A 12,117-nucleotide genomic window follows, 5' to 3' on the forward strand; every position below is an offset into this window, starting at 1 on the left:
GGGGGAGCCGGGGGGAGACCGAGGGGAGCCGGGGGACACTGAGGGACGTTGAGGGGAGCCGGGTGATACCGAAGGGAGCCGGGCTGCTCATTTACCTGCGCGTCAAAGCGGAGGTGGTGCCGGCTACAAGGCCTCGGTGTCTCAGGGCTGCCCTGGTATTATTATTATTATTGTTATTGTTATTATTATAGCACAGCAGGCCGTGCTGCTCCGGGTGGAGGGAGGCGGCGCGCGCAGGAGGCAGGTGCTGGCCCGTGCGACCGCCCGCTGCGGCCTCCTGACAAGTGGCTTTTCCCCCCCCCCAGCTGCGCAGGGCGGCTGCGAGGCGGAGGATGGCCAGAAGATAAGCCGTGAAGGGACAGTTTTTCACGCTGGGTGCGAGTTTCCCGTAGGAGAGCAAGAAAATAAGCCGTGAAGGCCCCCCCCCCCCCATATTGAACATCCCCCGACAGGTTAGATCCCTCACAATTGTTCAAATTAAAGCTTGCCGTACCTGTAGTGCTGCTTTCGGAAGAATCTAGTTGTCTTCATCGTGGTACTTAACTACCTTTTGCTTTCTGTTTGGAGAACATTGCCCGTTCTGCTCATTTTTTTGCTGTTTCCGACAAGGGGAGCGCTGCGGTTGCAGGAAGAAGTTAGGACGGCAAGTGATCGTAACGCCGGACGTGGGCTTTGAATCCATATAATCAAGCCAGTTTACAATATCTTTACAATATCTTTATCTATCTGTAATCAAAATGCTTTTACAAGAGGTTAAACTTTGAGCCTGCCTATCGGGAAACCTGGGCTACGCGTTGCTGCCTTTCCTGGAATATTAACCTATAACCGATGGTCTGCCGCTGTAGGGGAAAACATAACTCCACACTGTAAGGTCCCCAACCAGCTCTGTCTCTTATTCCACTTAGAAAATGGTAGTCTGCTCCTATACAGAGAGTAACGTTCTTCTGTGAAGGAAGCAAAATGTGTATTTCTGCCTTTTGGGGATGTGACAAATGTTTCTCATTGGTCTCCCCCCCCAAACTCAGGTGACCATGTGTTGCAGCTTAATGTGCTTCAGAGATCCCTGTCAATATAATGGGGAAATGGCCTAGAAGTTGTGGCAATTGCTATAGAAATAACTAAACCTGAGCAGCTGGTAGCTCTTTTCCTTGGAAGGTATTTGGGGCTGTTGCAGTAGCCGGCTTGTTGCGGCACTTGCAGTGTAAAACCGTGTGGAAATGCACCTGAAAATGAGGTAGAAACTAAGTCTCTGGAGACTAATGCTGAAGAAAATGCAAATATATCTCATAAGGCAAGACAAGTTAAAAATCAATCATGAGCTAGTCGAGCTTCTAACAAAGCGCTTGAAGGGTTGTTCTGCTTGTGCACACGAGTTAGGCTCTTTATGCAAACGGTATAGTGAATAAATACACAGCTCACGTATGACAGCTATTTATATAGATCCTTCCATGACAATAGGTGTCACTTGATGTATTACAGAGCCTTTAGGCTGCATAAAGATTTTGTAGTATTTAATTTTTTTGCTTTACACGGATGAGTAAAACATCGTTTGCTCTCAAAGATATCTTTCCCAAGGCAAAGTAAATCAGTGTGCCATTGCCTTTTGCGGTCTCTTAAGTTGTTCTGAGGGAAGTGAATCTTTCCCCTCTATTGTGTTGGACTGCCGACTGCTGCGGTCCGCTAATGGCTTTTAAAAGTCAGCACGGGCTATTTGATATTAGTCATTCTGGAAAGGCTTTTAAGAGGAAGTGCATGCCTTTGGGGAGAGAAAAATGGTTGAAGGAACACTCCTACAACCAGACAACAGGAAAATTTAAGGTTAAAAGAAGTGGAGAAGAAAGAAATAATAGCAGTTTTAAAGATTAGATTAGAGTATTTCCAGCTGGTTAGGATTTTTTTTTTTTTTTCATATCTAGGTAGTGAACAAAGGCCACATCTAATATTTGGTGTGTATGTTTGCAAACCTTCCATTGAGATAAAAAGGAAATCTGCTGTTTGTAAACATTGTGTTGTCCCAAAGTCCTGCCCCAGGGAAATGGGTTTTTTTTTAAGGGAAGGGGAATTTGATCCTTGCACTAAAGTAAGTAGGATACCTGCACTTAAAGCAAAGATGTTTGTTTCTTTCCCAGCAAAAATAAGCACGTTCAGTGACTTAAAATGTCTGTTTCAGGTGGCAAACTGACCTATTTAAAATGTCCATGGATATAACTTTCCTTGGGACGGGCTCAGCGTACCCCTCTCCAACAAGAGGCGCGTCGGCACTAGTGCTTCGCAGAGAAGGGGAAGGCTGGCTCTTTGACTGCGGAGAGGGAACTCAAACGCAGTTCATGAAAAGCCATCTAAAAGCAGGTTAGTGGTGTTGGAAGTTGCTGTGATGAGGGGAGGGGAACCGTTGCAGAAGATCTAAACAAAAAGTACTTTGTCCTCCTGCTCATGTTATTTGAATATACGCTAAACAGGCATGGGCACCTGGATGTAGTGCATTTGGGTGGCGGTTGCTGAACCTGCTGTGCCGTAGTCCTTAGTTGCCCTTTGGTAGAGAATTATGTTCTAGAACCAAACTCTCCTGAATTCATTTTTTTAGGCCTCGTGATTTCAAGCGTGGACCACAGACCTAAACTTGCATGGTTCTATATCTGTCTGAAGACAGCCCCAGTCAATACCTGCTATCAATCTTACTGTCCATAGATATTTTGCTTTTGTTTTTGCATAAAGTTGTATTAGCTTTTTCATTTTAGCAAATAACGGAGAAACCCCACTTGCTTTCAGTCGTTGTGCTTTTGCAGTCTCCAGCAGCAAGAGCAGACTTCTGGCTTTCACAGATGAGTTTTAAAGATGGAATTATCAATTATAAACACGGAAACAACCTCCTGCTCCCCCAAAATCTGAAGCTACCATTGGATTTAATGTCATAGTGAATAAACCGAAGTACTGATTTTAACTAAATTCTTTAAAGTTAAAGAGATTGTTAACTTTCGCACAAAAGTTGCTTGCTCCTAATTGCTGATTAAGAAGACACTGGTTCCCTGACATCCTTCGGTTCACAAATTGCAGCACTAAAGAGGTTGCAAGTCAAATTGTTTTTCCCCTTTGTAGAAAGGAGCACCTGAAGTGATCTAGGTAATTAGAAGCTGGCTAGCTCAATGTGAGACTAGTAATTGGAATAATGTATCTTGTTTTGATGTCCCTTTTGTTTAAGTATGACTTCTGTGGAAAGGAAGGCAGAAAAGGCCACCAAAAGACTCAGTGGCTGGAGAAAATGCTGTATAGCAAGGAAGAAGGAACTCCRTTAGTTAACTGAAGAGCCCGATGCAGCTTGGTTAACATATATGTATCTTTAGTAAGAGAAAATTCTGGGCTTTTTTAATCTAACAAGGACAGGGTCCAGTGCCTGGAAGTTGGAGTGAGGCAAACTCGGACTGGAAACAAAGCACAAATCTTTAAATGAAATTTTTCATCTGTTTGAAACAAATTAGGTAGGGAATGTGGAGTTCTGGCTCTTTAAAGAACTTTGAAGCAATTTTGCTTCTTTTTTGAAATTATGATCATTTCATGTCTTGAATTCAAAACTAGAAACAACACAAATGCCACCTTATGTTTCTCATGAGTCCACAGTTTCCATGTAATGTATCAAAGTGCAGCCACTTTCCAGAACTGCTTTGCATTTTAATGCGGCAGATGTCACCAGCTGATCCAGTTCTGTGCTCTTAGCACGTTTTGCTTAGAATTAGCTAAAACTAAAGTCTCAGCAGTCTTTTTTGACAAATCATTTGTAAGTCAAAATAAAGTTTGTGTGGAAAGTTATCACTGTAGTGGAAAAAAATACTTAGTGGTTTGGGATTTAGTTCTTAAACATGGGTTTTATTTTCATTTCCTGCCTTCCTTTCATTTCTTTCTCTCCTTTTTGCCAAAAAGTGATTAATTTCTGAGTTGTCATGGCGTTCGCTTATTTTCCTCTTTTTTTTTCTCTATTGTTCTAATCAATAGGTAGAATTACAAAGATTTTCATAACTCATCTTCATGGAGACCATTTTTTTGGACTTCCTGGCCTGCTGTGTACACTGAGCCTCCAAAGTAGCCCTGACCCAAACAAACCACCCGTTGATATTTATGGACCATTAGGACTACGAAACTTTGTGTGGAGGGCTATGGAGCTCTCCCACTCGCAGCTTCTGTTTCCTTACGTTGTTCATGAACTTGTACCGACACGGGACCAGTGCCCTGCAGAAGAGTTTAAAGAACTTTCTTGCCTGGACAGAGATGATGTACCTTCAGAGGAAGCACAAGGCAGAATCGTCCACCTGGATCCTGTAGAAAACTCTTACTTGCTGGTTGATGATGAGCAGTTCGTTGTGAAAGCATTCCGTCTCTTCCACCGCATTCCTTCGTTTGGCTTTGTAGTGGAAGAGAAGCCACGGACGGGTAAACTCAATGTACAAAAACTGAAAGAAATTGGTAACTACTTTGACTTATTTTTTCCTCTTTAAAATTGTTTGATGCTTTGGAGATCAGTATTTTGTGGAACTTATTGCTGAATGCCTTTATGGTATTACTGCTTCTCACTGCATTTGCATCAGAGCTCTAACTGCCTTCTTACACCTATAGGAACTGTTAGATGCCTTCGTTAGACCGAAAGGGCTTGTTCTGATAGCAGTTGTGTTCATACTGCAGCTTCAGATGCTGAGAAGTCATCAGTAGGCAGCAGATGTCTAAATGCGTGTGTTCAAGCTGAGGGCTGACTCCAGTTTTCAGCAATTGTAACAAAACTGGGTTCACTAGCAGCAGAAATCTTTTTATGACCACCTTTCTAGGTGTTCTAGCAAGTTAGAGCTGTGTATATCTCTCCATAATTCATTTTAATTCCATTTTCTAGTAAAAACATTTTAATACATTATACCAATGCAGCAGTTTGAATCGGTGTGTCATGTTACTGCCAAATAGTATTGCAGACTACTCTTGTACTGAGAAGAGCAAACAAGTTCAGAAGTTAAGGTTTAAAAAGCATAACATGGCTTTCAGAGAAAGGTATGGCAGAGTATTTGCATGACTTTATTCACTCTAATAGGAAGAATGTAGCTTTTTTCAAAAGCACCTTCTGTTAAAGTTACAAGCTTTTCATTTGTATAAAGTATGTGAAATGTCAATTGCTACTTATATATTGAGGTTGTATTTTTTCAGTGAGACAGCTCTACATGTAGTGTATCTCTTCTTAAAAGCTCTTTGAAACCCGACAATGATCGTAGCACTTACTGACTCTTTTGCTTTTATTTACCAGGAGTTCAGCCAGGTCCTCTATATGGAAAACTGAAGAATGGTATTACAGTTGTGCTAGAAAATGGAATAACTATTTCTCCTTCAGATGTCTTAGAAGACCCTATTCCTGGAAGAAAAATTTGCATTTTAGGAGACTGTTCAGGGGTGGTTGGAGATGCAGCCATGAAACTTTGCTATGAAGCAGATATATTGATTCATGAAGCCACATTGGATGATACACAAGAGGAGAAGGCCAGAGAGCATGGTCACAGCACTCCAAAAATGGCATCAGATTTTGCAAAATTGTGTAAAGTTAAGAAACTGGTTTTGACTCACTTCAGTCAACGATATAAACCAAGTGCTCAAATAGGCGAAGGAGATACTGACATAACAGAACTGAAGAGACAGGCAGAATCAGTGTTAGATGGACAAGAAGTAACACTAGCTGAGGATTTTATGACAATAGAAGTTCCAATGAAAAAGCAAAAATAGTAGTATTAATAGGCTCTACATGAAGATGAAAACTAGGCTGGTGTTCAGTCACACTTAGAACTAACGGTAGGGTTTCTGGTATCCGAATTAGTTCTTTGGTCCATGGAGAACAGCTGCAAACTGGAGAATGAATGGTGGAAAGAGTACCAGGTACAGTTATCATCGCTTTTGAACAGAAAGAAAAGAAGGTAGTCAGAAATCTGGAACTTGGAATAAATTCTTAAGTGATTGCTGCAGATGCCTAGGCTGGCCAGAAATCGGAACGYGTAGGCATAAGCCTTCCGAGCCTAGACGTTTCACTTACGCTAAAGAAAGACTCCTAGAACAGACTACTGGATTATTTCACTTAATACAGTCTTCAGGAAGGTTATATTCTACACCAGAATTTAAAATATCTTGCCCCTGTTACRAGCCTTTGAATAACATCTATTTCAAACTTGTATACAGTATTTTGTAACTATTTATCTGATTTCTATGTAAGAGGACAACAGTAATAACGTAGCGTAATAACGCTAAAACTAATAAAGTATTTATAACTCTGCCAAATATTTGTAGCTGGTGGTGTTGCTATGCCCAAGTTGAGGAGCTTTACAAATACTCCCTTCGCATATAAAGTTTTCACGTAAATAACTGTAGTTTAGGCCTCCTGTCGGAGATGAATCACTCTTAACAATTTGATTCACTTAAAACTCGGAAGTGTGAGTCCTAGGTTTGCCTACCTGTTCCCTGCAGCACTGAAGTTTTGAAAGTATGCTCTGGTGGTCTTTAGGCAGATAAAGAGTAATCTTTCCTAACGTGTTCCTCCAAGTGTGTTTTCAAAGGCAAATTGTTCTGATAAAATCATACTATTCTGATAAAAGCATATTTCTATTGGTAGAAATACACCTACAGGAGGAATTTCACCTAGATCTGTTTCTGCAATGACTTTACTCTTTCAGTTTAAGTGACCTGTAGACCAACTTTAAATCTCCCCTTTCTCAAAACTAATTAGAATTTGGAGTTTCCCACATTTTGGCCCAATTTTCTGTTCAAAAGTTAAATGAGTGCTTTTGAAAAGCCTGCCCAAGTTATGTCTCCCTTAACATGGATTCCTGAAAGCTAAAATACTTCATAGCTTTCTAATAAACACTCAAAACTTTGGCAGGTGTAAGTGCAGCTGCTAGAGTTTATGCTTGTGCTTTTGTTGAATTGATGATAATATAGATGGAAAATGAATTTGTTTTAATTTGCCATTTACTTCCCTGCTTTAGTTCTGGAATAATAAAGCTATGAAAATGAAAACAATGTTACTCTTTAAAGATCTCTCAGTTGTAAATGATGTGCCACTTTACACTATCTGTTTTTATGCAGTGTAATCCTGACCCAGACCAAGCTGGTGAAATGAGAAAGTTAAATCCTGCATATAATGCACTATACTCTTCACGTTCTCTTCCTTAAAAAGTGTGTGTGGCTGTAATGAAGCAGCAAGCTTTGAAGAAAAATAAAAGGAGTGTGATTTCCTAATATTTGTCTAAACCGATCAAGTTGAATTGTAAATCTTACCCTTCTAACAGACTCTGTCTTACTGTAACTCTGAACTAAATTACACCAATGTTAATGTTTTGTAACAATATTTCAAATAATACACATATATGGTCTTCGGAGGAATGCTTTGATTTCTTTAACAATTAAAGCAGATCCTGACTGGAAAGACTGCAGACTTGAACAACGTGACATTTGGAGCAGAAAGTCACTGATCTCTATGACTTTTCCCTTAAAAATGGCGTAAAGCTAGAAGAGTCTGTAGACTGCAGCAGTGTGTTCTTTCCACCCAGAAACTGTTTTTCTTTTGTAAGATAATATGCTGGACGTTAACAATAATAGTGGGTGCAAAGAGCTTAATATCACCCTCCGCTTTATGTAGTCAAAGGTTGAATGGTCTTCGGCTACCGTATGCCTTCATGCAGTGAGAGAACAACTTCTGCTTTCTGAATTCAGGAATCTCTTCGATTCCCGTTCAAATCAAGGAGCGTGAGGACAGATGATACAGATGAATCAATGTCCCAGTTTGCTGCCCTTGGGGAGGAGAGGCTCGTTCCTCCGTGCCCTGCTTTCCCAGTGCCCTCCGTGACTGCGTGGTTTGGTGCCCCGTGCCGGGGCTGCTTGTCTGGCTGAGCAGCCAGTAATCCGACTTGCTAACTCAGAAGAAAACTCCCCACCGGGCTAGTTTTCAGCTGGATTATGGAGTTGGTTGGATGGATTGGTTGGATATGGATTACRGTTGAACTGTCTTGCTGTGGGACTAGTACAAGAGCTGAATGAAGGAGGGAGCAGAAGTGCTTGGCCAGAACTGGAGACATGGCCTTGGACTTCCCTTTTTTTAGTAGGAAGCGAGCCAGTAGATTGGCTCAGTCATATCACATAACTACATCCTAAATAAATTCTAATAAGAGCAATTTTCTTTTGGATAATAAGAGCAAGAAGAAGAATATATCTAACTGAGGCGGTAGGCCGGATCTGCTCCAAGTATTAGGTGTGGGGCCTTTCTTATGCTGCATAGAGTTGACGTTAGTGCATTTTTGATGGCAATTTGTTCTCTACAGGCCGTCAAAGAAGGAAACACTCTTTTTGTATAAAGTGGGAAGAGATGTTGCAAGTTACCTGGTCTCTACCCAAGGCCAGATATGGCTGTCATTTTTTAAAGACAGTTTATTTTGTGCATGCTTGTGAACAAAGGTATATTTAGCACTGAAGTTATGTGAAATTCCTATATTTATTTTGGACTTAATTTCTTTTAGTAATTGTAATCAATTTATAATTTCCTCTTTTTTGTCAGACCCATGTAGCTCTACTTCCTACGGTCCCCTTTTCTCTTTTCTGTACATAAGGCTGGATACCAAATTATTTAAAAAACTGACCACTAATGAGTCTTGAATTAAATGAAAGGAATTATGTGTGCCAGTGAGAACAGAAGAATTTGGACCATAAAAATGCCTATTTTCCCTATTAATGGGTTCATATTTCCATTAAGCATATGTTAATTATTGGAGAGCAAAACTCCTTTGGGTTCAAGCATATCTTCCTGAAAATATTTTGTTTGACAGCAAGTAAGTAATGTGATAATATACTAGAAAGCTTGTTAGGGCTACAGATGGACGTTTGGGCAATCTCTTTTATTTGCACAGCTTCTCAAATGGAGAGAAATTTGAGATCCTTGATTTCCCTTTTTAGTTTCGTCTTTAAACGCGTTCAAAGTTAAAAATACTTCACCCTGGAGAGAAAAAAAAGACATGAGAACCTGTGCAGCTCAGAAGTCAGTATTCTCGTTTTAATCTTATTAGGCATGTCAAGGTACAAAGGATGAATTTCTCCCGTACGCAAGCAAATATTGAATAGCACAGATTAAAATTTCCAGCTGTGCAAATTGCCCTTTGAATAGCACAAGCTGCCCTCAGAGGCTCAGGTAACGTTTCCTGTCCTTTAGGAGTTTTAGGCCAAGTAAAATAGTCTCTAGCAGTTAGTACTCTTGTCAAGCAACCGGCTGCTGCTGGCTGATGTGCAACAGTGGCATGTGGATTTGGTGTTTCAGCCAATGAAGAGACCCAATTAAAGGTCTAATCCTGTAGAACGTGAGTTTCCCTCAGCTCCTAAATCAAAATGATTTAAGGGTTGCTCCTGTCAGATGCTGATGGCCTGGCACTGCAGGTGGGTTCTTCTGTCCTGTCCTGTGTTTGCTTCTGTGAGGGTCGCATAATACAAAAATGGGGATTTTTTTTTTTTTTTATGGTGCCAAGCTAGCTGTGGGGGAGAGAAAGCGGAAAGCAGGGAGGAATTCTGCTTTTCTGATTCTTCCCTTTCCTCTCCTCATTGTCTGAGTGAGAAAACCAGAAAATATCTGGCATGCCTCCCTTATGCCAAAATGCAAACGGACTCTTGTTGAGCTAAAGAAACAAAACGTTACGTGCTTTCGTTTCTGAAAGCGATGCTGTGCAGATGTATGCCTGCCATCAAGGTCAGGAGAGTTTGGGGACAATGGAGGGTTTTAAGAAATTATGATTGCTTATATATAGGTAAAGATTTTTGAGCTTTAAAAGCTTGTTTTTTTAATTTTTCTGCTTGAAGGTTTCCTCTAGTTTGCTTCCTTTTCAGCTGGTTCCAGCAGAGGGACTGCAAAAGAAGCTTATTATAAGAGGAGGAAGGAGGAAATAATAACTGAAGATTTTTTTAACACCACAGATGTTATGTAGTTTTACATATAGTTGCTAACTGAATTGATGAACTTTGATCAAAGAGAATTAGGTAAATCTTTTGTCTGTTGGGATCTGCATGAACTTGCAAAAAAAGCTCATGAATTGATAACCTGAAGTTCAAAAACATTTAGCTATTCCAAGGGTGGTACAGTATTTGTAGGGGATGGATTCTGCTTTCAACAGATCTCCTATACAGCCTGTGATCAAGTCTGGGCTCTAAATCCAGCTGTGGAAAGGGATTTTTGATGCTGGAGGTGGTTCAATTTCTGATAACTACTATTCAAACCACGTATGTGACTATTTGTCTGTCTATGCTGAAGAAACTGGATACATAATCTTCATTTAGAAGCTTTTTTTTAAACAGACTTTTAAAATAATTTTCTATTACTGAATTATGCTCATTTATAAGGAGAAATATATTAATTATTTACCTAGTATGTTTTCATTCTATAAATCTAATTTCTGGCAAGATGATAGGACTGACTGAAATCAGTGGTTTGGCATGTAGTCACTAAACAACTTAATGCATTTTTTATTCATAATAAAAATATATTGATTGGGATCTTGAGATAAAACAAGTCACAGAAGTTTGATCAAAGTAACATTTTCGGGCGGGGGAGGAATGCTGAAATACAGCATGTTAAATTGATCTCACTATTACTGGTATTTAATATTTCAAAAATAAGTTTAAGTTCAAGGGAGTTTTGGTAGCTGGAAAAAGTACCATTTTGTTGGACGTGATATTTCTGCAGACTTTCAAATTTGCCTTAACAGCCTACAAACATCCTTCCTAGTACTAATTGTTCCTACAGATGTTCTACTTTCTACAAAAATGAGATCCTAGCTCAGCATCTCTCCTGGTGAAGTTTCTACCTGGTAGTTAATCACAGTCCACTTACAACTCTTCCTTGCAGATTCAGCCGAATCCGTCATTCACGTGTCAGCGCATTCCGTTACGTGATTTTGCCGTGCACCTCCAATGGCTGCTGTGCCCAGCGATGCTGCTGGAACATCTGGAGGCTCAGATGAAGCGTGGTGCAACTGAGATCCTGCGGTGGCTCTGGCAGGAATGGCTTATCGGGCACGTCACTGAAATCCCACGTTTCAGTTTCTCCACCTGTTAGGTATGGATGTTATTACAATTGTTTTGTGCACTTAAATAGTCCTATGTATAAACACAAATAATTACCCATCGGCTTGAAGTGCCAAGTCAAGTCTCACTACCTCAGATCTTTCTGTCTGCTTCGGTTAATCTCGAGTTTAGGAAGACTCTACATTAGCACATGTGTTATTATATATTCAGCAGTTGCAAAATACTTAATTCAGATACTTTCAGGTCTTAATACAGCATTGATCCTATAGAATCATATTTATATAAATCATAACATTAAATAATGGAACTGCAATGTTTTGTTTATAAAGAATGAGGCCAGGGAAAGGAGTGTGATGATCAACAGCAGCAAAACTTCAGGGCACATCGAAGGAGTAACATTCAGCTGAGTAACTGAATGCAAGTGACTTGTGTGTATGTGAAACAACATGATGGAAATGCCAGGTTAGTTTGGAAAATAAGAGTCTTGAACACTACATGCACTGAAGAACGTGTCATTTTATATGGCACTTCTGAATTTAAAGACCCTGGGGGGTTTACGCGTTAGCTTGTTCACACCTGCTTGCTATAATATYGTGAAAGATTGGATTGAATTTCCCAACACCCACTTCCCTTTCGTCTACACTCTTAAAAACACAATTTTGCATAGGAAGATCACCGTCCATTGAAAAGATATCCAAAACACAGAGCCCTGTAACAGCAATTCACTGCATCACCTCCTCCAACATCTTAGATGGGGCTTGGGCTCACAGAGTATGCCTTGAAAACAAACTAGCGGTATTACAAATGGAAAGAGATGTAACAAGTTATATTTAGCCTTATTATTTGCCATTATACAATCAATGTGAATTCTGTAAATTATACTGCTTATTTCACAGCGCTTGGTGTTCAGCATTAACATTTTGAAGCTTTCATCCATGTATTTGAACAAATTATCTCTCCRGATGAGTGGGCTTGCAGCTGGTTCTCCCGGAGAAGAAGGAGAAGGGGGAATAGATTGTTTTTACAAATTGCAAAATGTTTAACGACTTT

At 40.2% G+C, this 12,117-nt stretch overlaps 1 protein-coding gene and 2 long non-coding RNA genes across 4 annotated transcripts in view; 2 read left to right on the forward strand and 1 right to left on the reverse strand.

Moving 5' to 3' along the window:
• The window catches only part of LOC112978605, a 2,946-nt gene extending 2,636 nt beyond the window's left edge, over positions 1–310 (reverse strand). Inside the window, exon 1 of the long non-coding RNA XR_003257938.1 lies at positions 96–310. This is a non-coding gene — a long non-coding RNA (uncharacterized LOC112978605). The remainder of the gene's footprint in view (positions 1–95) is intronic.
• Positions 32–6,291, forward strand: ELAC1 (elaC ribonuclease Z 1). Of its 2 annotated transcripts, XM_026092217.1 has the most exons (5): positions 32–155; positions 306–452; positions 2,171–2,349; positions 3,988–4,455; positions 5,276–6,291. In XM_026092217.1, exons 3-5 carry the CDS (start codon positions 2,193–2,195, stop codon positions 5,743–5,745), a joined length of 1,095 nt encoding a protein of 364 aa, XP_025948002.1. In that variant the 5' UTR covers positions 32–155; positions 306–452; positions 2,171–2,192; the 3' UTR covers positions 5,746–6,291. The 2 variants fall into 2 exon arrangements, with proteins under 2 accessions (XP_025948002.1, XP_025948003.1); XM_026092218.1 differs by lacking the exon at positions 306–452.
• A 3,663-nt stretch (positions 6,292–9,954) lies between these two features.
• LOC112978606 lies at positions 9,955–12,117 on the forward strand. The gene is made up of 3 exons (XR_003257939.1): positions 9,955–10,023; positions 10,889–11,098; positions 11,397–12,117. It is a non-coding gene; the product is annotated as an uncharacterized LOC112978606 (long non-coding RNA).

This window comes from Apteryx rowi, unplaced genomic scaffold (genome assembly GCF_003343035.1).
Source record: "Apteryx rowi isolate R43461 unplaced genomic scaffold, aptRow1 scaffold_95, whole genome shotgun sequence".
In the NCBI taxonomy this organism is placed as follows: domain Eukaryota; kingdom Metazoa; phylum Chordata; class Aves; order Apterygiformes; family Apterygidae; genus Apteryx; species Apteryx rowi.